Raw genomic sequence first — 26,260 nt, 5'->3', positions numbered from 1 at the left:
TATGTCTAACTGACATGTTATCGTGTTGAACCGACGCGTGATTATGTCTAACTGACATGTTATCATGTTGAACCGACGCGTGATTATGACTAACTGACATGTTATCATGTTGAACCAACGCGTGATTATGTCTAACTGACATGTTATCATGTTGAACCGACGCGTGATTATGTCTAACTGACATGTTATCGTGTTGAACCGACGTGTGATTATGTCTAACTGACATGTTATCATGTTGAACCGACGCGTGATTATGTTGAACCGACGCGTGCTTATGGCTAACTCACATGTTATCATGTTGAACCGACGCGTGATTATGTCTAACTGACATGTTATCATGTTGAACCGACGCGTGATTATGTCTAACTGACATGTTATCATGTTGAACCGACGCGTGATTATGTTGAACCGACGCGTGCTTATGTCTAACTGACATGTTATCATGTTGAACCGACGCGTGATTATGTCTAACTGACATGTTATCGTGTTGAACCGACGCGTGATTATGTCTAACTGACATGTTATCGTGTTGAACCGACGCGTGATTATGTCTAACTGACATGTTATCGTGTTGAACCGACGCGTGATTATGTCTAACTGACATGTTATCATGTTGAACCGACGCGTGATTATGTCTAACTGACATGTTATCGTGTTGTCTAACTGACATGTTATCGTGTTGAACAAACGCGTGATTATGTCTAACTGAGATGTTATCGTGTTGAACCGACGTTATCGTGTTGAACTGACGCGTGGTTATGTCTAACGGGCATGTTATCATGTTGAACCGTAACTGACATGTTATCGTGTTGAACCGACGCGTGGTTATGTCTAACTGACATGTTATCGTGTTGAACCGACGCGTGGTTATGTCTAACTGACATGTTATCGTGTTGATCCGACGCGTGGTTATGTCTAACTGACATGTTATCGTGTTGAACCGATGCGTGGTTATGTCTAACTGACATGTTATCGTGTTGAACCGACGCGTGGTTATGTCTAACTGACATGTTATCGTGTTGAACCGACGCGTGATTATGTCTAACTGACATGTTATCGTGTTGAACCGACGCGTGGTTATGTCTAACTGACATGTTTTCGTGTTGAGGTTATGTCTAACTGACATGTTATCGTGTTGAACCGACGCGTGATTATGTCTAACTGACATGTTTTCGTGTTGAACCGACGCGTGGTTATGTCTAACTGACATGTTTTCGTGTTGAACCGACGCGTGATTATGTCTAACGGACATGTTATCGTGTTGAACCGACGCGTGATTATGTCTAACTGACATGTTATCGTGTTGAACCGACGCGTGATTATGTCTAACTGACATGTTATCGTGTTGAACCGACGCGTGATTATGTCTAACTGACATGTTATCGTGTTGAACCGACGCGTGATTATGTCTAACTGACATGTTATCATGTTGAACCGACGCGTGGTTATGTCTAACGGGCATGTTATCATGTTGAACCGACGCGTGGTTATGTCTTACTCACATGTTATCGTGTTGAACCGACGCGTGATTATGTCTAACTCACATGTTATCGTGTTGAACCGACGCGTGATTATGTCTAACTGACATGTTATCGTGTTGAACCGACGCGTGATTATGTCTAACTGACATGTTATCGTGTTGAACCGACGCGTGATTATGTCTAACTGACATGTTATCGTGTTGAACCGACGCGTGATTATGTCTAACTGACATGTTATCGTGTTGAACCGACGCGTGATTATGTCTAACTGACATGTTATCGTGTTGAACCGACGCGTGATTATGTCTAACTGACATGTTATCGTGTTGAACCGACGCGTGATTATGTCTAACTGACATGTTATCGTGTTGAACCGACGCGTGATTATGTCTAACTGACATGTTATCGTGTTGAACCGACGCGTGATTATGTCTAACTGACATGTTATCGTGTTGAACCGACGCGTGATTATGTCTGATGACATGTTATCGTGTTGAACCGACGCGTGATTATGTCTAACTGACATGTTATCGTGTTGAACCGACGCGTGATTATGGCTGATGACATGTTATCGTGTTGAACCGACGCGTGATTATGGCTAACTCACATGTTATCGTGTTGAACCGACGCGTGATTATGTCTAACTGACATGTTATCGTGTTGAACCGACGCGTGATTATGTCTAACTGACATGTTATCGTGTTGAACCGACGCGTGATTATGTCTAACTGACATGTTATCATGTTGAACCGACGCGTGATTATGTCTAACGGGCATGTTATTATGTTGAACCGACGCGTGGTTATGTCTAACTCACATGTTATCGTGTTGAACCGACGCGTGATTATGTCTAACTGACATGTTATCGTGTTGAACCGACGCGTGATTATGTCTAACTGACATGTTATCGTGTTGAACCGACGCGTGATTATGTCTAACTGACATGTTATCGTGTTGAACCGACGCGTGATTATGTTTAACTGACATGTTATCGTGTTGAACCGACGCGTGATAATGTCTAACTACCATGTTATCGTGTTGAACCGACGTTTGATTATGTCTAACTCACATGTTATCGTGTTGAACCGACGCGTGATTATGTCTGATGACATGTTATCGTGTTGAACCGACGCGTGCTTATGGCTAACTCACATGTTATCATGTTGAACCGACGCGTGATTATGTCTAACTGACATGTTATCGTGTTGAACCGACGCGTGATTATGTCTAACTGACATGTTATCGTGTTGAACCGACGCGTGATTATGTCTAACTGACATGTTATCATGTTGAACCGACGCGTGATTATGTCTAACGGGCATGTTATTATGTTGAACCGACGCGTGGTTATGTCTAACTCACATGTTATCGTGTTGAACCGACGCGTGATTATGTCTAACTCACATGTTATCGTGTTGAACCGACGCGTGATTATGTCTAACTGACATGTTATCGTGTTGAACCGACGCGTGATTATGTCTAACTGACATGTTATCGTGTTGAACCGACGCGTGATTATGTTTAACTGACATGTTATCGTGTTGAACCGACGCGTGATAATGTCTAACTACCATGTTATCGTGTTGAACCGACGTTTGATTATGTCTAACTCACATGTTATCGTGTTGAACCGACGCGTGATTATGTCTAACTGACATGTTATCATGTTGAACCGACGCGTGATTATGTCTAACGGTCATGTTATCATGTTGAACCGACGCGTTATTATGTCTAACGGGCATGTTATCATGTTGAACCGACGCGTGATCATGTTATAACTGGCATGTTATCATGTTGAACCGACGTGTGATTATGTTATAACAGGCATGTTATCGTGTTGAACCGCGTGTGATTATCTCTAACTGGCATGTTATCATGTTGAACCGACGTGTGATTATGTCTAACTGGCATGTTATCATGTTGAACCGACGTGTGATTATGTCCAACTGACATGTTATCGTGTTGAACCGACGTGTGATTATGTCTAACTGGCATGTTATCATGTTGAACCGACGTGTGATTATGTCTAACTGGCACGTTAACATGTCACAGAACAGACGCTTATTTCAAACTAAACACATGACATGCACGCAATGAATTAGGTCAAAATGACCCATGATCATTGCCGAAATATAAAAAAAGTTCATAAAATGCATGGAGATCGATAGATCAGTAATCAACAAATGAAAATATATAAATGAATTATTACTCATATGTGTAAGTTTTGGAAAAAAATAACAAACCAAATACAATCGAACTCCCAAGGACCGGTGAAAACGCTATCATCTTCATCATCATCTCAATCATCATCTTATCATTCTTATCTTCATCTTCTTCATCATCATCATCAGCAGCAGCAATATAAAATTCGATTGGATGGCTCAATTTCTCGTGGATCATTTTCGTGGTCCCTTGAAAGAATTTCACACTTATTCTGTTTGCTTGACTCGATGATATTTTTACGGTCCCAGGTAAAGAATTGTTCACAGCTACACGCGATCAAGTGTTTCAAATATATATAAATATTATTGTGTATTTTTATTGTTGAGCAAATGAGGGGTACAAGAATTAACTGCCCGAACATGAATAATGGTTTAATGGAATGAAAAATTAAAGTAAAACAAAAAACAACAACAAAACAAACAATTACACAACACCAACTAAAAATGCTAATATAAAATGTGAGTTGAACATAATGAGCAAAAATATCACATACATATTTTTGATCACAGATAGCTTTGAACAAAATGTGTAGACTAAAATGGGAGTTCAACATTCAAACCATTTCAATATAAGCAAAAATCAATCACTACAAAGTGCTGAATAAAAAACTGGGTATATATGGCGATCACAGGAAACTGATATTTCAAAAAAGAACCAAATAAGACACTGCAAGTAGAATAGAATAAAACGAATACACACAACTTAGAAGGATTGGTTGATTATAAATAACTGTGAAACAATGCCATCGCTGCTAGCGTGTGAGCAATGGGTCCCTTTCGGAATTGTCTGGATCCGTAGCGTTATCACCGAGGGCGGCACTCGCGTCGCTTAGCTGGACATTCAGCTGAGTAGGAGAGCTTTTACTGTGGTAACATTTTTCTGAATTTGTGATCAATTCAGACGGCCCACCTTGCTCTTCCGGCTGCTGGCACTTTGTCAGATTCGATTCCGGAGTTCCGAACTTAATATCGTCTGCAGGAACTTGGTTCTTAGCGGCGCGTGCGAGATCAACACTTCCGGTTTGTGGCGAGTTTCGGCCGGTGCAGCTAGATGCGTCATTTGGAGCGGCCGCTGTTTCCGATTTGCGAGGTCCAACGTTGTCTTTATCATTCTCGGTGTTGTTGCTTCTGACGTTGTTACTGTCGTTGTTAGATTTATACGCCACAGACGAAGAATTTCTATCACCTGATTTGTAGTTTAATGTTTCACGGATATCTATATTATTACTATTCACGTGGAACGCCACGCTGCTAACGGTCGTTGAATTATCAATAATATTATACGTGTATGGCACTCCATCTCCTAAAAGATAAAGAAAATAAAAATGAGTGTTTAAATTATGAGTTCGTAAATAAAGCAAATACTAAAGAGTAGAGTAATACAATAGAAACAAATACTCAATTGAATTGTAAATGAAAAACCAAGTTATATAACTCTGCTATCTCAGTGGTATTAACAATACATACATATTTTTCTCCCACCTCAGATAAGTAGATCCAATAATTTAACCATGCTAGATATTCTTTTCTCCCAACTCAGATAAGTAGATCCATTAATTTAACCATGCTAGAAATTCTTATCTTGCCCACGGGCGAAGATAAAATGCCCGTATGGAACTTCTTTTAATGGGCACCACATTGTTATTACCTCCCTTGTTGAAGACTGTCGTCTGTAGCGCATCATGGAAACCTTGTCTTGTGGCAACATTTAGATCGCTATTTAATTATTTCTCGCTTCAAATGTCACCAGAAAACAGTTTTCACGCACCTTTCAAGAAATAATGCTTCACTTTTCTTAGAACTATTTAAAGACCGATCAAACCATTTACATACTCTGAATCACTGCGCGAATATCCATGACAACCATGAATTATCGCATATCCGTACGCAATTATTTTCACTAAGCACAAAAGAGTTCCAGCAAAAAAATACATTTTTACTTAATTTTGTTTAACTGAGGTGGGAGAAAAAGCATCTACCATAGCCGCTCGTGTAAGATAAGTAACCTCGTTTCCGCAAAACACTCTACGCTCGGGTCGGAATGAACCTACCTTACACTCACGACCATGGAAGATACTTATAATATTTACCTTGTGATCTATCGGTGTTGCCGTGTGTGGGTTTGTGCCGTTCGCCCGCGTCACTTTCACCTGTGTCACTTTCGCCTGAATGACGTTCGCCTGCGTGACAACTTCTTGTGCGGGGGTGGGACTCCCTATTGGGTTCACTTTCGGCGCGCTTCGTTGAAGGAGCACTCCCTATCCCGCCGTCCTGATCTATGTTTGGTTCACTTGCGGCTCCTCTGCTGGGGGGTCCGTGTGTGTCTCTTCCAGATAAGGTATCGCGCTCCGTGTCAAGGCCCCTTCCTATGGCACCACCTCTTTCTTCACTAACAGTTCGGCTTTCCCGGCTGCTCTCAATCCCAGAATCTTCGCTACTATTTGATTTCAAAGAATAACTTCTTGTATCCGTTTCTTTTTGTTCAACTACAGAACCGACCGCACTTTTGTCGGCGTTGAGGGCTGCCCCATTGACCGCACTTTCTTCATCCTTCGGAGATTGTCGCATGCGCAGACGAACAATATAGTACACCATAAGGATCAGAATAATCAGAAGGATAACGATGAAAGGCGCCTGTACGATCGTTGCATTCCGCCAGCCGGCGGAAACAAACACTTTAACCTCTGAAAATGAAAATTAACTGTAAGGAAAACATTGTTGATGAAAAAACGTTCGAATTACTCTTAAAATACAACCTACGTTTACAGCCAATCTTATAGCAGATAGCCAATCATTTAAGCAGATAGGCTTCATCATTGAGAATTTCACGTTTCGCCGGTGTATAGAGATCCGCCCACAGCAACTCATCCGATACACAATCACTACGTTAGATTTTGCGTTGACAATGTATCAGCCAATGAGGTTGTATTCTAAGTCATTTAGATGACCTGAATTAAATCTTATTGATTAAGAAGGGCTAGTTCGGTACGCTTACTCCGCCAATTCTAAACCATTGATATTTAAATTTATGTCATCTAACGATTACATAGTATACAAATACAAATACGGACTCAACACACGGCGCACCAAGTAGAGTTGGTTAAAGAGATGTCCAGATACGCAAGTAATCACAGACAATACATGGGCCATAAGAGTGTGATGTCCATTGAGTGGCATGCCCATAATGTTCGTATTGTTAACAACTTTTGGTTAACGTGACTGTAGTTTGCGAACAGAATTTATATGACCCTAAATCGGATTAGGACCGCCCTTGATAATAATGCACCAGACAATTGTAACCACGCCCCCCCCCCCCAGGTCCGGAAAATAGCGGGGACTTTGACTTTCGGTCCAACCAACCCCAGCTAAAATCCCCGCCCTGCGGTGACGAACAGATGGTAAAATCCCAGCCAAATGCCCCCGCACCCCAGGGACCCTTTAAGTAAGGCCCATTCCCCGCTATATTTAAAGCGAATACAAAACCACCGCATTCACCCGGCACTGCGGGGCCACCTGAAAGGTAAAATCACGGCCCATTTCCCCGGCTATCCCCGGTATACCCCCGGACCTGGGGGGGGGGGGCGTGGTTACAATTGACTGGTGCATAACTTAATTGATCAGCAAAAAATGTTTTGAATCCATTTCCATGTGTATTCGTTTGTTCATGATCAGCATGTGACTCGTAAATTTATAATCTACATTGGTTGGATAAACGCTCTTACATGTTAGCGATCAACCAAGTATGTGAATGCCACGTACCTTCACACACGGGCACAGGAGTGGACCACGTCTTGAAGTCCTCGCACGTTGACGTGTTCATGCCGACCAGCCGGTATCCCTCATCACACGTAAACGTAACGGTATTTCCGTGACGATAATTAGAAACATTTATGTAGTTTCCATGTTCAAGCGGGCCTAGGTCTGGACAGTCGGCAACTGTATTTAAAGAACACATGTAGGATTTTACTGAGACGTATAAATTATAAGATGTGTAATTATAGTCACATATGCATTGGCGGGGTGTATTATTCTCTTGACTTGTGAATCAATCAATCCTATCGTTTAAGGACTGCCTCTTGGCTTTAGGGGAATGGGCCCGGGGCCCTTCCAAGATCGATTATGGCCGGAGAAAAGGGAATTTTGAATACAGGCAAATAATACTCATTCTCGTTCACCAGAGTGATGATGCTATGCGTACTACAGATTTATCATTATCAAACCTCTGATGAAGGAGAATGATATTACTTAAATCATGTAATTTTAATCAAGTAAAATGCCTCTATCTCCACCTCTAATGCTTTCTACTGATGTTTGTCAGTTGCTTTCCATTAGCACATGTAACAGAAACGTTTGAAGGGGAACATTGACACAATGTAGGGAAATATTTTTGTGGCAAAGTTGACGAACTTGCAGGGGTCGAATTACGTCCCCTTATTCACCATTCGGAACTCCTCGGCCATTTTCTATCGAAAACAACCTCATATGTATGCCGGCACAGAAGTAGTTCGTAAAATTTCAAATAATATTATTAATTAAATGAGTTGTTTTAACGTGTATATGAATCTCCAAGCTTAAAGTGATTGCCAGTGAATCGTTTTATTGCAAACATGATTAAGATTCCCATTTGTTAAGTCACTAAGTTTACTGCTAAATTGAAATTACTAAGCGATCTACTTGCAGCGTAGTTGAAGTGTTAATATTTCTGACATTGTTAACCCGTCCATATACATCCGTGTTGTTTTCGATGGAGGAGTTCCGAATGCAAATTCACAACAAAGACAGCGAAAAGAAATTAAAAAGTCTGCGTATACCATATTTTGTCCATTTTTACTTTCTGCCTACCCCTTCGCCCTACGAAAAAAATGAATACCGCGTACCATATGTTTAAGGAGGTTTAATATTCAAATGGCACATCTTTTACATACATTTTTTACGTATCTTATATGAGCGAAACAAACGATTGAGATACACGTAGTTTACCTTTGTTTCTTTGTATGATAGATTCCACGCCTTTGTTCGTCAAATAGCCTGAAAGTGTAAACAGTGTAATTGCGTCATAAGTGCTTCGTTTAAACTTGATTTATTTTACAACGATTGTGAAGAAAGTTACATTAACTTATACTTAGTCACTCTCGTTGGTACGATGTCGCGCGAGAGTGTTGTCTTGTGTTGTGAGGGAAACTAGAGTTCCCGGAGAAAACCTACTAATCTGTCCTGGTGACCACCAACCAAACAACCATGCGCCCGGGCCGGTAATCGAACCCGGGTCGCATTGGCGAGAAGCGGGGGCGCTAACCACCATAAATGCTTCGTAGGAAGGCAACACTTTGCTTCGAAAATACACTTATACAAATATAACTTTACTATTTCTTTACCATTTTAAATGAAACATAGCGCAGTCTACGCCGCTTACAGAGCCCCTTCGGTATTTCACCAGAGTTTGATTGAGAGTTTACTTTCTTAAAACAAATGAAACCTTTTCACAAAACCGCCGCCTGATGGAACACTGTTAAAACATCATTTTGGAAACATATTTGACAAAGTGTTTAAGGAAACCAATCACCTAATCAAACTAAGTTATAAAACAAAGGCGGAGCTCTTTAAGTGGCATAGACTGCCCATTGTTCCGTTTAAAATGATGAAGAAAAAGAAAATCTATCATTGTTTTAAGTCTTTATTAAGCAAAATGTTGCCTTCCGACGTTACATTTATGACGTAATTTATCACGTGGTATAACAATCAAATGAATCCTTCCAATTACTTAATCGGAACAACTCGGCCATCTCCAGCAAGCTTCGAGATATATTATATTTGTTTGAAAATGGCCGAAGTGTTCCGATAATGCGTCTATATAAAGCAATAATTACGAGACGAGCGATTCGTTCGTTGTCTTGACAACATCAACAATTCCTATGACTCACCTATACACCATGACATGCAGTCCGCCGGAAGCGACGTTTTCATACAGTCATCCCGGATGTCGTCACACAGTCGGCAGTGCCGCACTCCATCATCACAGAACTTCTCACTGGAAGAAACCATCACCTAGATCATAGCTTTATGATAACAGCAGAATATACTACTACAACTACCACGACCGCTGCCGCTATCACTACCGCAACTACTTCTCCTACTAGTTAGCTTTTACTACTGCTACTCATCTTCCGTCTCCTCCACCTCTACTTCTCCTCTAGCTAAAGAACGTCAGCGAACACGTTATTTATTACCTTTTGGGACGTGTTCAATATGTTGTAAACTTCAAAAAATAAAAATATCTACATTAAAGTTATGGAAGCCAGAACTACTTCTCTTCCGACTCTACTACTACTGCTACTACTACTATTACTGCTGCTACTGCTGATACTGCTACTGCCACCACCACCACCACGCCGCCGCCCCCGCGCCGCCACCACCACCACCACCACCACCACTACCACTACTACTACTACTACTACTACTACTACTACTACTACTACTACTACTACTACTACTACTACGGTTGATACTATTATTACTAATTTAACAACTACAATTTTTCGACTAGCATTATGTATATCAACAGAAGCAACAAGAACAAAACCATCAAATGCAATGAGTGATAACAATAATGATATAAATCATCATAGTTAACTTACGTGGAACAGATGTCCGTGTAACAGGGTGTTCCACTGAATACCACACTGCCCAGTGACACCCGCAGAAAAACAGCTAGTATCCATGGTAACCAGGGAAGTTGGGACGCCAAAGCTTTGAATGAAACGTAACTCAATGTTATTTAAGTCTTAAAGCTTAGTTTATAAATTCATTTTTATATTAAGTGTTGGACTTTTTCACCCTGTGTTCAAGAAATTAAAGTAATGGAAGGAACTCGTATTAGAATAATTCTGACAAATCTTTATTTATTTGTGTGATATATGCGTGTGAAATGCTTGGAAAATATCTTTATATGAAACAGAAAGATAAAATAATACAAAACACACACCAAGATGAATTACTTACTAGCAAAATGGCCAAAACGAAAAAAAATAAGAAAACAAAAACAAAACATGTTCACTTGTTGCTGACTAGTGACGCAGCGAAGAAGTTATGAGAGTTAAGGGTCAATATTAATAAAGGTTAATACTGAAAGCCATGTCATGAAAAAAAAAAAAAAAAAAAAAAAAAAAAAAAAAAAAAACATGCAAAGCTATTTTTTCCGCACCAAAACCATACCGTTATTTACATACGATACAATCAGATACAATTAGTGTTACTATTAAAAGTGTTTACACGTATTTTGAATGCAAAGGTCTATTAAATAGTGAACAAAATGCCGAGAATCAACATGCTGAACAATCGGAACACCTCGGCCAGTATCCGACAGAATTGATTATCTCGAAGCTTGCCGGAGAAGGCCGAGTTGCTACGATTGCATGCTGAATTGAAAACACGTTTGACAGTTGCTCAGGTTATGTTATCTGAAACGAATCAAGACTTTCATTCATAAATACAATATATCTACTTTAAGGACTTGATGGAATCCCATCAATCGGATCATATCCTAAAATAATATATAATATATTGTATAGTTATCTTGTATGACGTCATATGCTGGAATCCCATTACCAAGCTGTCTTAATATTTGTCTCTAAATCAGTCAAATCAGTCAGACATACCATTCCTGTATTCTATTCACAAAATTATCTAGTGTTTAAATCCCATTAAGCCAAACACATTCCTTTAACAAAATCCAATAAAGAAAACGTTATTCTACTTTTTGAAAATAATATCAGACGCCGGTGAACACTTACAGTAACTGAATAGGAAATCTTTTGTATTTTTGTTCTTTTTAATTTGCATATGTTAATTAAAAAAACAAGGAACACCAGTGCCAAGCACGGATCTAATAAACACCAAATCTATGCAATTTGTATAACCTCCATTTTGGTTCCTATCAACACTGGTCATCCATTTTTGTTGCAATGTGTTGGCGCAATGACGGAGTTCAGGGGTCAAGAATCGTCGTTTTCAAAACCGAAAACACACGTACGAACCAGATTAAAACTAAAGAACAAGTGAGAAAGGCGCCAAAATAAAAAAAGCGCAGACAACTGAACCTTCGGCAATGAGAAAGAGTCCCCTCCCTTAACAATTATTCAATTTCCTCAAAATTTCTTAAATTACTTAACTTGATTTTACAAAAAAAAAATGGTTTTAAAGGGACTTGCTCATGTTTTCGGACCAAAAATAAGTGTGCCCGGTTATGCACCTTAAAGCGCTTATATAGTGATTATTTTACTCTTTAATACCGAAGTTTCAGAAAAAGATACCTCTTATAGTATAAAACGTAAAGTATAATATAAAACCGGGTTAAAATGGGTAGCGAACCCACGTCTGGAACAGTCAAGAAAATATCGAAAACTGCTACCATATCTACTCGCCCAAAAGGACTTGCACCCTAGAAGACGGATATTTTAACCGTTATTGGTAGCATCAAGTGATAATGTCAATTAACTAATCACGCTGCAGCCTTTCACTGAATCGCGTAACTAATGCTTTACGGGATAAAATTAATCAACCTATAACGCAACAACGAATCGCTGAACCCCGTTAGTAACGCTACTGATGTCTTGAAAGACGATATTTTAGCAAATATCAACATTTGCTGAAGGGTTCCAGCTCTCAGTACCTTTAGTTTTAACGCAACTAATGATCTGCCATATTTTATTTCGTAATAAAAAAGTGCATTTTACAAACCATGAGCGAGTCCCTTTAAATTAAGAATATTGAATAAACTATTCTAAAACATAAAAGTGAGTTTAGCTTGATCATGTTATAAGGGCATTGTTTCTTAAAAGTTTGGTCAGGCGAGTTATATATTTTGGTCCCAGTTATGATAGCTTTGTGTTTGAATTGACGTAAATGCTTTAAATAGAATATTTAAGAGACTAGAAGATAAATAAAAAGGTAAACCTAATAATTACAAACAAACTCACATTGTGTTCGTTGTTTTGCCTTGGTCACATAATTAATACAAGATTTTCTAATTGTTTATTGACTTTAATGGAAAATGAGGCCATGAGATCAGTTGTCAGTTTAATATGACAAATAAACATGACTATGAAATTATTATAGCATTGAAAGTAGATATCGTAATTAGAGCACTATTAATAGATAGTTATCCAAATGGGAACCCAAAGCGTTATCATATCACATTTTTTATGACGAGGGGCGTTCAATATTTTTAATGGTGTCACGATTCCGAAAATATTTCAAAGCTTTGGTATATTAAAACTGATTTTATAAATCAACCAATCTTCTTTAAACTCTAAACAGTTCGAAATTTTATTATTCTTGAAAGTGGTTTATGAGGCCATTTTTAGTGTATATGAAAGTTAGTCATTCTAAAATGACGTCCATGCTTTTTAATGACGTTTAGCCTGGCAGTTAAGAATGACTAATGTTAATAAGTATTCTGGAAAAAATTCTGACAAAGCATTCACAAATTTACCTTTATCTATTTTTCTTATTCCAAAAGAATTATTCTTTAGAGGTTGCGATTCATCTTTATAATTTGTTATGCTTCATTACGTTTTCACCATTTAAACAAAGTGTTTCGGAATTGAGAAATGGCTGCCGAAAGAAAATGAAGAATTTGAATGTTTTTCATCAGTGAAATTGGAAATCAGTCCACTATACGTCGTATTAAATTCAAAGTACCATACATTCATTATTTATTGACGACAACATGTTTAGAACATGTGGTAAAAAGGTCATACTTTCAGTATTTAAAGTAGATAATTATATTTGTATATTTTATGTAAACACATCCGTATGAAAATTTGAATGGAAGTATCATTATTTATTGAACGTCCCTCACACAGCGCTTCTAAAAATACCTACACGCAGGCTTACGTCACGTGGGTTCCCTCATTCCAATTCTGTTATAAAAGTTTATCTAAATTTATCAAAATAATTTCTTCAAAACTATTATACAAAATGCTCGACTCGACAACTAAATGTCAGTGTCAATAAATTATATTCAGAAAGCATAATATATATAAAGCACTCATCATTTTTAAAGCTCTTGTTTGAATCGTGACTTAAAATGAAACTTGAACTAATTATACAATCCTGGGCCGGTATGGCCTAAAAAAAATACATTTGGTTCCGGTTACCCGACCCTACCTACGGAATAGGCGCCGACCCTACCGTTTTTATAGTCAGTTTGAAAAAAGAAGGAAAAACTAAAAAAAAAAAAAAAAAAAAAAAAATTCGTTTTTTTTTTTTTTTTAATTGCTTTCAATATGTAGTTTAAACCTTAAATGCTTATACAGAAGATAACTTTAACACCATTCTCCAATGATGAAAATGATATTCTTATATAAAGCCTAATAAAAAAATAAATAAAAAAAATAAAAAGCCTACCTACCCTACCTATTTTTGAAAAGGATGTAACCCTAACCAAACATTTTTTTTTAGGCCTATTTAACAGCTTTAGTCATTTCATATCTAAAGTCAAGTTATATAAGTACCTTACTGGTCATATGATAAAATAACTTAATAGTATCTAATATTCTTTTTCTTCAATTATTTTATTGAATATAAAAAAATTCATACTTTAAAAAACACACAACCTTATACAATTATTTTAATGTGACTGTGAAAATGTTACGAAATCAACTTATATATAGTCCAATACTTCCGATATACATCTAAATTTCATTCTATAATGAAGGCACAAGGAATTTCAAATTGATTGAAAATAAATAGAACTTACTCATGCTGGACACTGTCGTCTATCCTTCTCCGCTTCCTCGCATGAACTGGAGTTTTTCTGATGAAACATATGGTCTGGGTTTCCAGTTTATAGGCTGGACTCATCATGTTGGTATCCCAGATTATTTTAACGACAATACAATATTGCAGATATATTTTTAACGACAACACAATTGCATAATATGACTCGCATTGGCCAATCATAAGTGAAGTATGATAACTATAAAGGAGTGAAAACACTGCCTATCCCTCATGCAGGTGGTGTGACAATGTCATGTTCCACTCTTGGGATTTAGCCGAATATATATCGTCACCTTAGTGCAATAACTTAATATCTGCTTCTATTTCTATATGCAGTTATTGAGTTATTGCACTAGGGTGACGATATATACATATTCGGCATTTCCCGAGAGTTAAACAAATGTATATACTACAGTTATAGTATTAAATATACAGTGGCGGCTCCAGGATTCGACGGTAGAGGGGGCGTAACTATGGGGCGTAACATTTTGACTTGTAGCCCTTCATCAGAACCGAAATATGTTCGGATGGGGGTTTAGGTTCAACAATTTCTAGTCCGAAATGGTACATTTTGGGCGTATTTTATTACTTTTTGTCTCTTACACTGAAATAAAAGGTCAACTTGGACGATTTTAGGTGGACGAGAGCGCACCGGAACTTAGACAAACATAACATGAGTGTCAAATGTGCACAATTATATATTGAGTTTACAGATGGGACCGGGGAGGATGGGTGCACCCAGCGAGGTGTAAATGTCATTGACAACCCTAAACAATGAATGCGCAAACAATTCTGTCTTGAGCAATTTATACATGTAAATAGATACATTAATTATAATGCATAGTATATATTATTACAAATCTTGATGAATTTTGCGAAATGAATGCCACCGCTTTTATATTAATATTTGGTATATTCCAAACGAATAGCACCGTAACACATAGAATAAATACATAAAATGCACAGTTCAGTGGTCAAAATTAGCACAACCCACAAGCCACAAGCCCTGCATTGGTTAGCTGCTTAGGGGCTTGCTTATATTTTTGACTTTATACAGCAGGGCTTGTTAAAAAAGTGATGCCAAGCACCAGTGTCAGCACTTAGGCTTGCTCATCCAAATGACTAATTTCCATGAATGTTACACTAACAGCGTGTTGGAATGTAAGTATATTGGTGTCATACTAATAGTTTCGAACAAAATATTCAAATATGTTACCATGACAAATGTAGAATACGGTAACATAGAGGTTACATATGGTATTTCATGACTACGTCATAATAACGTCTTCCTTATCTTGTGACAACGACTTACTAACTCAAGCCTCGTTACCTGGCAACGGATCTAATCGGAAACCGAAAAATATGGCATATATTATTAGTATGTCGTAGCCACGACTTAGAGATAATTAAGCCCTAGATCCAAAATGTCGCCTGTATATCACCGTAAGTGTACTATTATTCCAGAATATGGTAAAAGCCAATGCCACGACCCATTGTTTCATCAGTATCAACAACATTCGGAGCTCCTCGGTCATTTTTATCGAAAACAACCTCGGATGTATGCCGGTATATCAGTTGAAGTAGTTCGTATTTTTTAATTATATCATTAATTGAATGTAGAGCTTTAGAGTTGTATCTATTGATCTAGGTTTACATTCATTGCCAGTGAAGTGTATTATTTCAAACATAATTAAGATTCCCAAGAGTTGAGTCATGAAGTTTAACTTCTAAATAAAATTACTACGCGATCTACTTGCAGCGGACTTAAACGTACCGCTTTCTGAGTATGTTAACCGTCCAGATACATCCGAGGGTTTTTTCGATAAAAATGGCCGAGGAGCTCCGAATGTACCCGCAATCTCCCCTGATATCGGGAGCAGCACCAAATAATCCACGATCATTGTCACCATGTTCAATTAATGAGTCACCAATCTACGATTACAGTCAGTCCCGGTTCTACTTTCCGTTCGTATGTCCACCACTTGTGTCTAATCACGCCCTACGTGCCGCGTCGATTGTTTCCGGTGGTTGTGAGGCTGATTCTCGTGGAAGTCAGGCAGCGCGGCCCACATTTCGTGGACGTCCCAGATGTCGCGCGGCGCTTGGGAGCTGTACGCCAGTGCCTCCGTGTTCCACACCCCAACGCCCCGCAGCCCCTCGTCTATCGCGTACTGATATTTCACTGTGAGGCTCTTTGGGTCATCATATCGGACCTGCAGAGACTCGCCGTGCATCTGCAAAAACAGAAATGATATCGTAAACTTGGACTACAAATATCAGAAAGGGTCAATCATTAAGTACTTGGTTTAGTCATTAGGGACTCCGACCTTCGCGGTTGTTTAAAAATCTGCCACTTATCCGAAATACATTTTGTGTTGACAATCTGTTAGCCAATGAAGTAGTATTCTGAATGATTACGAAGGGCTCGTTTGCTACGCTGACTCCGTCGATTCCTTATCATTAAAATGTTGCAAGCATCCATATCTGGTTACAGGTGCAGTTAAATTACGTTAGTACCAGGAAAGTTTATGGGGCTATGGTTAAATCAGTGGTCAAAGTTGATATGTACGATCTGTACAGCACATGTTAACACATCAGCAAATAGTGCAGCCAGGGGCTTGCTTCAATGTTGTGAAACAAGGTTGGCATTAGAATAACGGATGTTTTGTATACGCGCAACGTTCAGGTCAATACCAGGGCATATCAGAAAACAACCTAAGCAAAACAAATGTTTAGTCCAAAATCATGAAGGGTAGGTAGGATTTATTTAGTTTATGTTAACGTTTTTGTCATCATTGGGCGCGGCGTACAAGTAATCTTAAATATATTTCTTTTTAAGAAACATATTAACACTTTTCGTAACATAGATAATACGAACAGTGTTTTTTTAGCCGACGGACTATAAAAACCGTTAGGGAAGGCGGCTAGTTCGTAGGTAGGGTCGGGTGACCGGAAACAGAAGTATTTTAAGGTCTTATAATGAAACAACAATGATGAGCCCGCTGCTGTAACAATTGTGAAGCAATTCAGAGATAGGTTGTTTGATTACTTTAAATGTAATTGTTTGAATGTGGATTGGTATATTTGCATGCGAGTGCTGTCAAACAAAACATTAAAACATACACACCTATATGAGTCTTGCATGTGACATGCCCCCATGTTATAGTAAACATTTATGTACAAGGTTGTTGAAAATTCCAAATTGCATTGCCAACTTAAAGCCCGAACAAGTCAAATTACAAGGAATGTTGACCAATGATCCTTAAGACTTAGTGTGACTGTAACCGTTGACCTTCAGACTAAGTGTGACCTTAACCGTTGACCTTCAGACTTAGTGTGACCTTAACCTTTGACCTTCAGACTAAGTGTAACCTTAACCGTTGACCTTAAGACTTAGTGTGACCTTAACCGTTGACCTTAAGACTTAGTGTGACCTTAACCGTTGACCTTAAGACTAAGTGTGACCTTACCCGTTGACCTTAAGACTAAGTGTGACCTTACCCGTTGACCTTAAGACTAAGTGTGACCTTAACCGTTGACCTTAAGACTTAGTGTGACCTTAACCGTTGACCTTAAGACTTAGTGTGACCTTAACCGTTGACCAACTGATATGGGTGTTACACGAGAAATGTCGTGAGCTTAGTAATTTTAAAAATCTCATATTGCACGGACAAGTCAAAGTGAAAAATGATAACTAAAGTAATTAATAGTATGTACATTCTCACCTCATAGTTAAAGTATGGCGTCTGTGACTCTTCGTCCCAGAGTCGTCCGGAAGTGGAAGACTCGAGCAGACTGGAAATGATATTGAAGTTGATCTCATTACCGGCCGCGTCGCTACAATACACGCCCCGGAACGGGATGGCGCGGATGGAACACACGTTTTCCTGTAATGAATTCAAATGTGCCGAAATAACAACTTACGTCTAAAACAAAATTTATAACTTTTTGGGCTATTATTATTTTACCGCGATTTAGCACAAAAAGGCCATCTTATGAACACGCGTATCGTACGCTCGAATTATCAAACAGATATTTCTGAGAAATTAGAACATCTAATCTAATAACTTTATTGGTCAATTAAAGCACTGTCTATTTGATTGTATATGACAGGAAGGTTCAGATGAACCAGTTGTCAGAAAGCATGTCATAGGCCATATAATTATAGGACAACCCCAGCTGTATACTTTCGTTACCTACCGTGGACAAGGCGAGGCAAGAGTAGTTGTAGCCGTACCAGGGTAGACCCAGAACCAGCCTGTCGGGGGAGATACTGGCATTCAGATAGCTTTGTACACCTGCAAAAACACATACTGGTCATTCATTTTTTGCCGACATGATACAGGTCTGCCCGTATATAGACACATAACTATCTAATTTACTCGCATAGTTTAAAAAAAAAACACAACAAGAACTTTTCGTAGTTGTAGGTTATGTAAGATACATTAATTCCCCCACCCCCTTACAAAAGCCACGGATAGTCTGATAATTTTGTGAAATGAAAGTGAAATCCTAGTGAAATGCAATCCTTTATATGTGCCTGTTATATCCTTTTTCCTCGTAGATATCTCCCTACCTTCCATGACACTTGGGAAGGGACTGTTGGGCCCGGCGACACAGGACCCCCGGATCTGACTCTGCATGTCGTATGCCATAACGAACAGGAAGTCGGCCGCCGCCGCCAGCCCCTGGTAGTCATAGTTTCTCTCATCAACGCCCTGGGCGCCCCATGCCACGTCCACGGAAACCTGCAGGGGAATAATATTGAGCGCAGGTAAGACACGGAAGGGTAAATTGAACATAAAGATGTTTATGTATAATTTTTCCAACACTTCATACATCAATGAAACGCACAAAAAAAATATTAAATACTTATAATTACAACTATAAAACAATAAAAGATCATTTTTATTTTGCTGTTATCCAAGAACCGCAATTCATCACTCGATAATTCCAAGTAGCATGTAGCCTTCCCACGCGTATGAATACATCGTCGACTTGAGGACACGTGAAGTATTATCTTTGATAATGACAAAGATAATAGAATAAAAAAAAATGCCATTTATCACAAGTGACAGTAACCACATTATATTCTTACTAAAAATGATTATAAAAAAAACGGTGTCAAAACAACGCAACCTGCCCCTGTGGTTTATGTTCATGAATGGTTGGCATGTCATTACTTTCAGCTGTTGCCCTAGATCTAAACTTTCATTTTTACTTTCATTTTTATTTGTAACTTCAGGCAAATCATTAAAAGAAATGTTCGTCAGTTCTTCAATTTCTGGAGGAATCTCAGCAGCAGCAGAATTAAACAATCGGCGAGGGTTTTGTGAGGGTTTTTACTTTCCACGAAATGTCTCGTGTGACTAGAACTCCCAAACGCGCTTTTGATCTATTGTAATGTTGCTTAAATGTATTTCTGACATGACTGGGCCGGAAGCGCACTTTGACAAAAAATAAAAAAAAATCGATTCTCTTTGGTTCGCAAATTATCTTATACACTACATGAAAGAAAGCCTCGTTTTGGCTGCGTTCTTTGTCGCTTTGAGCTGCTTAAAATGCTTCTGTCACATGGCCCCAGTATGCCTAAGTCTAAGAAGGCAAAATAATTTGTCATAGAAATGGAAAATAAGACACGTAGGTGTTCCGTATACTGTTTGTGTATTGTTTTTGAATTACTGTCACGTACTCCTGTTTGAAACGCAAATTAATTGCACCCAAAAAAGTCGTTTCTGTCAACACAATTTGTGCGCGGTTTGCATAAGTTCTGTCTGGTAATTAGTCTGAGTCTAATAATGTAGACAGTCAATCATTCATCTTGCACAAATGGACGACATTTAATGGTTAAAGGGATGTATGGCTATTGAAAATGACCATTTTCTTATAAATTAATTACTTTACTTTAACACACATACATAAGACGGTTCACGTACTACGTAGATTGTCAGCTTTTGTTTATAAAATCCATTTCGTAGTAAATGGAACAGTGTTAAATGATTTTAAGTCAAATGCGATCTCGTGGCACGTAGATATGTTCAAATTAATCGTAAACGTTAACGCGTATGACATGTGGTCAGAAAAGGCCCACTTTGGTGAATGCCTAAAGTCAAGAAAGGGCCGGAGATGTACAGAATGGCGAACGTCCATTTGGCGGTAAATGGAACAGTGTTAACCGATTCTGGGTCAAATGAGACCACGGTGCACATCGATATGCTCAAATTAATATTGAACGTTAACGCTAATGCCATGTGGTCTAAAAAGGCCAAGTTTGCCCAGGGTCTGAAGTCAAGAAAGGGCCGGAGATGTACAGAATGGCAAAACCATGAGCGTTCTAAACGGACATGCATATATTGTTCTATGACACGCGATTATATTAAGGCAGGCGCACAACACACGTTCACACTTAAATAAAAAATAAGCATATGTTGAAAGCAAAAAGAAAGAAAGTCTTACCATGGCAAATGGGAACTTCTCCACGAGGGCCGCGCGCGTCTCCCGCACGAGGGCGGTATATCCGTCCCTCAGGTCAAACTGGCTCGGAAGAATGGGGCTCTCGAAGTCGAAATTAAGGCCGTCCAGGAAGTGGCGGTCCACGACATCGAGCTGCTTGGCGATCCATGACTTCCGCTTGTCCGGACTCACAAACACGTCCGCCGACACGTCGCCTGTAAGGCAGATAACGGTGGTCTAATAACAGTGGTCAATGAAGAAATAGTCTACTACGGTGAACACTTGTGGTCAAACGAAGACATACGTTACTACGGTGAACAATAGTGGTCAAACGAAGACATACGTTACTACGGTGTACAATAGTGGTCAAACGAAGTCAAAGGTTACTACGGTGAACAATAGTGGACGACCGAAGACATACGTTACTACGGTATATAATAGTGGTCAAACGAAGACATACGTTACTACGGTGTACAATAGTGGTCAAACGAAGACATACGTTACTACGGTGTACAATAGTGGTCAAACGAAGACATTGGTTACTATGGTGTAAAATAGTGGTCAAACCAAGTCAAAGGTTACTACGGTGAACAATAGTGGACGACCGAAGACATACGTTACAACGGTATATAATAGTGGCCAAACGAAGACATACGTTACTACGGTGTACAATAGTGGTCAAACGAAGACATTGGTTACTATGGTGTAAAATAGATTTAATGGGTCAAGCGTTGGTACTTACTTACTTGGAAAATGTAAGTTAATAGACAGTGTACTTTATTATTCAAACGCTGATCTTTATAAACATAAATAAGTCACCGTATGTATGATACAACAAAGTCATTGGGATTCTGGTTTATAGTATAACTTTATTTCCAACTCACCAATGATAACAGCCCGAGCACCATGTTCATGGGCGAGACAGACAAGCCCCATGTCTAGATACCCAACCATTACAACCGTGGTCACTTTGGTCCAATCATAGTGCTGCCAGTCTGTCGCAGTCGCCCGCAATGAAAACATGAACACCTGAAACAAGCCCCGACAGGTTACACGCGATACGTTAAAACACAAGCTATGTCTACAAATATCCGATAATAACAACAGTGGCCATTCCACTCCACGCTCCGAGCTGGTCGCAGTCGCTCGCTATGAAAAACCTGAAAACCTGAAACAAGCCCCGACAGGGTACACGCGATACGTTAAAACATAAGCTGTGTCTACAGATATCCAATCATAATCATGGACAGTGGCCATTCCACTCCAGCTGGTCGCAGTCGCCCGCAATGAAAACCTGAAAACATGAAACAAGACCCGACATGGTAACCTGAAACAACCTCCGACATGGTAACCTGAAACAAGCCCCGACATGGTAACCTGAAACAACCTCCGACATGGTAACCTGAAACAAGCCCCGACATGGTAACCTGAAACAACCTCCGACATGGTAACCTGAAACAAGCCCCGACATGGTAACCTGAAACAAGCCCCGACATGGTAACCTGAAACAAGCCCCGACATGGTAACCTGAGACAAGCCACAACATGGTAACCCGAAACAACCTCCGACATGGTTACCTGAAACAACCTCCGACATGGTAACCTGAAACAACCTCCGACATGGTAACCTGAAACAACCTCCGACATGGTAACCTGAAACAAGCCCCGACATGGTAACCTGAAACAAACCCCGACATGGTATATATACGAGAAGTAACAACATGGAGCATCCGTACATACAGAAATCCGACCATTACGACCGTGGTCACTTTCTTCCAATTACAGCGCTCCCGACAGGCGCGGTTTGTATCGCCACAATGAAATCATGAACACCTGAAACACCTGAATCAAGCCCCGACATGGTACAAACGATAAGTTATATTATGGAACAACCCACGTCTAGATATACGACCGTTAAAATCCAGACTCCCAATCGGTCGCAGATGACCGCAATGAGAACGTGCAAATCAAAAACTTAAAGTGACATTCTTATTCAAAATCTATGCTTACACAGTATTACAAACATAAATTTGAGTGATAAACATTTAACTACTTACTAAATAATGCATTTATGAAAAATATGAATTAATGATTGTAACTGTGTATTTAATAGCTGAAAACGCAAAAAATATTAAATGATTGATTGAGTGATAAAATATTTACTATCGTCTCATACCGTAACGGTAGAATTACAATGTTTTTTGCACCTTTATCTCAAATTAAACTAGGTATCCTTCATAAAAACCATTTTTTTTTACTTTTATTCATCCTTTTTAGTATATTAAAACAATTGTATTAATTGTGGTAATTCTTATTTTGGAGTAAGAGTGCATATTTAAGAACACGGCCATTACCTCAGCCAGTGATATTTCTCTCATGCCGCTCTTTGTCATACCTCTTTTCTCGTTGTATCCGTAACCCGCTCACAGAAGCGTAGATTCTCACAATGACAAATGGGCGGTACTCCCGCCCCTATAGGCGTGACCACCCAATAGCCTATAGCAACGCCAATCAGGGTCAGAGAGACGCACGCCGCCACCCACCGGAAATCCACACCACCCATATTGCACCGCCGTCCCCGCGGCTCGCGGGCGCCCTTTTGCAGGGGCTTCTCAGCCTCAATGTCCTTTTCCGGCATGATATTTCTAATCAGTTATTTCATCGCGTCCGTATTGTATATACAATTCTGTCACCACCTGCATTTGCCAGCACGAAATCCGTGGTTATACTTTTTCGTAATGAATACGATTTTATACCTAGTATCTGGACCTTAATTTCGTAAATAACTCTATCGAGGTTTTTTCCATAAACTTCTTTATTTTGAATATAATTTATTGTGCAAGTATTACATTTTATACATTTAGTACCGTAGTAACATATATTTTCCTCTGCAGGTTGCGATGATGTATGTCTCTTGAAACTTTATATCTTAGTCACCTCGTTTGTTTATTTTGTTTGCGCGTTGTATGAACTGGCTCACGTACGCGTATTATCCTCAGTACAATAAACCCGCTATTTAATATAAGGCATGATATTTCATCAGTACCTGTCCACTTGATGCAAGTTTAAATTATATAACGATTATTGCGCCTTTGTATGCAACGCAAGTATTTAAGACCATATTACATCCACATCACGGAATCAAATTACATATAATTACACCCTTATGATTTGAAACGAATCTTTCTTATTCTCAAATGTTTTTTTTTTCCTGCTCATACAAAACACACCAGAACTCGCTGAAATCTAATACCAACGACCAAACATCGTTTAAGAAAACTAAAATTGACTCCTTTTTTTCATCTATTATCTTTACTGCGAGATAGTAATTGTGTATTCCCTGTTATTTCTTCACACTTATTTTCCATCTGCACGTGTATATAATCCACAGCTCTTTCAAACGTGCACTTCTGAATGTAAAGGCAGTTTTCATAAAGTACAGATCAATTTTAAACATCAATACTTCATCCAGTTGTATTTATCCCGCATCATGTTAAGTTATTATAAATACGCTATCACTGGAGAATGACCTGATTTCAGAGAGAACAAGTACATGCAGCTATCTTGTTTTTTCAACACTCCAATCATTGCAATACTAACTGCATTATATCACGTCGTCCAAATCACATACGTCATTCATTTTTGCTTTTTTTGGTTCAACCGTGTTAAGAAGAGTAACGATTTGCTTAACACATGGTGCAAAGTCCGATGTGAAGACCTTGGGCGATATTCAAACGAGACAAATTTCACGTTACAGGTTTTCAAAGATAATTTATTGTAGAGATAGTGTAGTGTCAGGTTATTTTCATAGGTCAAAGATTAGGTTAAGTAATTAATGTTAATGGACGTACATGTATTATCCGAAAACATAACTGAACACGTAGCTCTTTTTTTATTTATTTGAAATATCGACATTAATTCATTCTCATTCATAAAGGGTTTGATAATGATAAATCTAATCTGTGGTATGCATAGCATTATCACGCTGATGTACGTGAATGCAATAAATTAGCAGATTAGTTTCTTTTGAAAGAAAACCAAGATTAACTACAATATCTTTATACCGAGTCAACATTTAAGTACAGTCCAACCCCGTTGGCTCGAACTCCAAGGGACAGGCTTAAATATCTCGACGTTAAAAAAGTCGAACCGACATGGGTATGCTTACTTTAAGTATAAAGAAATGGTCCTTTACATCCAGTTCGAGCCATCGAGAATTTCGAGCCAAGCGAGTTCGACCCAACGGAGTTTGATTGTACATCCAAATACAAAATTATCATATACATGTTCATTTATTGGATAACGATGAACATTATACAAAGTATACACTTTTATAAACTTTCAACAAAACATAACATGGAAAGTATAAATGCACACACATTTTGTCATCTTCAGTTCATGTATCCGATATTCAACTCAGTTTGTTATTTCATCAAGCTATTTGCAATATTCAATGCCAAATTTAGATGTCTGACGACCACATAAAATTCTGGGGTGGCATTCAATATTCAGCTTAAGTCCATTTTATGGTCATTCATCCTTGATTCCATTCACTGTATACAAAGGTCCGTTATTTATAACGAGCAATCCGATTAGCTATATCGTTCGTAGATTCATTGTAGACCATCTGGCTGTCACCTAGGGTCTCGACTTAAGCTGTCGGTGCAATGTGTGAACGGATCGAGCCAATATCAGCTCCGGGCGCATCATTGACGAGCAGTGGAGCTGTAGGCGTCAACCCCTGTCCGACTCCACCATCCTGGTTCTGGCCACCTGTGCAGCAAATTGGATAGCCGAATTCGGCTTTTGGAACGCATTTACTGGATGTGTTTGGAACCAGTTCGGAAGGACCTCCTATATCAACTTCCTGCGTTGTCCGACCAGTTTCCTCGACAGGTTTCTTGTCTGTGTTGCTTCTTCCATTGTTGATATGTTTGGGTGGTTTGGGACTGTCGTTTTTAGACTGTCGGTTGCAAGCCGACAGTCTTTAGAGAGCGGTATTTCAGAAACGCGACTAGTCGCCTGACACGACATATTGAACATGAATATATTAATACACACCACCTGCGTAGCAACAGAACTACTTACGTGAATGTGGGGCGTCAAGTACCTGCTTATGTGTATTTAACGCGTTATTGCCTTTTTTATGACAAACATTGCGTGTTACTCTTAGTATAGTTGTACCGTTGCAATTTGGTGAGTTTTATTGAACAAAATAATGAAAAATAATGAAAGTATACCATTTACATACGAAGTCATTTTACCCTACATCCAATAGTAAGCTACACCACATGTTTGCACCCCGTGTAACGTCACACATATCCCG

The 26,260-nt window shown here is 39.0% G+C and overlaps 2 protein-coding genes across 3 annotated transcripts; both read right to left on the bottom strand.

Annotated features, from left to right (window-relative positions):
* Nucleotides 1-4,060: 4,060 nt before the first annotated feature.
* Nucleotides 4,061-14,562, bottom strand: LOC128240009 (uncharacterized protein DDB_G0287625-like). 2 transcript variants are annotated; one of them, XM_052956492.1, is made up of 8 exons: nucleotides 14,463-14,551; nucleotides 13,586-13,623; nucleotides 10,339-10,450; nucleotides 9,625-9,731; nucleotides 8,684-8,731; nucleotides 7,463-7,639; nucleotides 5,794-6,387; nucleotides 4,061-5,006 (listed from the first exon to the last, which is right to left on the bottom strand). In XM_052956492.1, exons 4-8 carry the CDS (start codon nucleotides 9,665-9,667, stop codon nucleotides 4,456-4,458), a joined length of 1,413 nt encoding a protein of 470 aa, XP_052812452.1. In that variant the 5' UTR covers nucleotides 9,668-9,731; nucleotides 10,339-10,450; nucleotides 13,586-13,623; nucleotides 14,463-14,551; the 3' UTR covers nucleotides 4,061-4,455. The 2 variants fall into 2 exon arrangements, with proteins under 2 accessions (XP_052812452.1, XP_052812446.1); XM_052956486.1 differs by lacking the exon at nucleotides 13,586-13,623 and having other exon boundaries at nucleotides 14,463-14,562.
* Nucleotides 14,563-15,280: 718 nt separating this feature from the next.
* Nucleotides 15,281-24,472, bottom strand: LOC128239805 (di-N-acetylchitobiase-like). The gene is made up of 7 exons (XM_052956245.1): nucleotides 23,330-24,472; nucleotides 21,820-21,964; nucleotides 20,939-21,150; nucleotides 19,059-19,230; nucleotides 18,683-18,780; nucleotides 18,208-18,369; nucleotides 15,281-16,716 (listed from the first exon to the last, which is right to left on the bottom strand). The coding sequence occupies exons 1-7, from the start codon at nucleotides 23,570-23,572 to the stop codon at nucleotides 16,471-16,473; spliced, it is 1,278 nt and encodes a 425-aa protein (XP_052812205.1). The 5' UTR covers nucleotides 23,573-24,472; the 3' UTR covers nucleotides 15,281-16,470.
* Nucleotides 24,473-26,260: the final 1,788 nt, after the last annotated feature.

This window comes from Mya arenaria, chromosome 1 (genome assembly GCF_026914265.1).
Source record: "Mya arenaria isolate MELC-2E11 chromosome 1, ASM2691426v1".
Classification (NCBI taxonomy): Eukaryota; Metazoa; Mollusca; class Bivalvia; order Myida; family Myidae; genus Mya; species Mya arenaria.
This window is presented reverse-complemented; position numbering and strand designations above follow the sequence as displayed.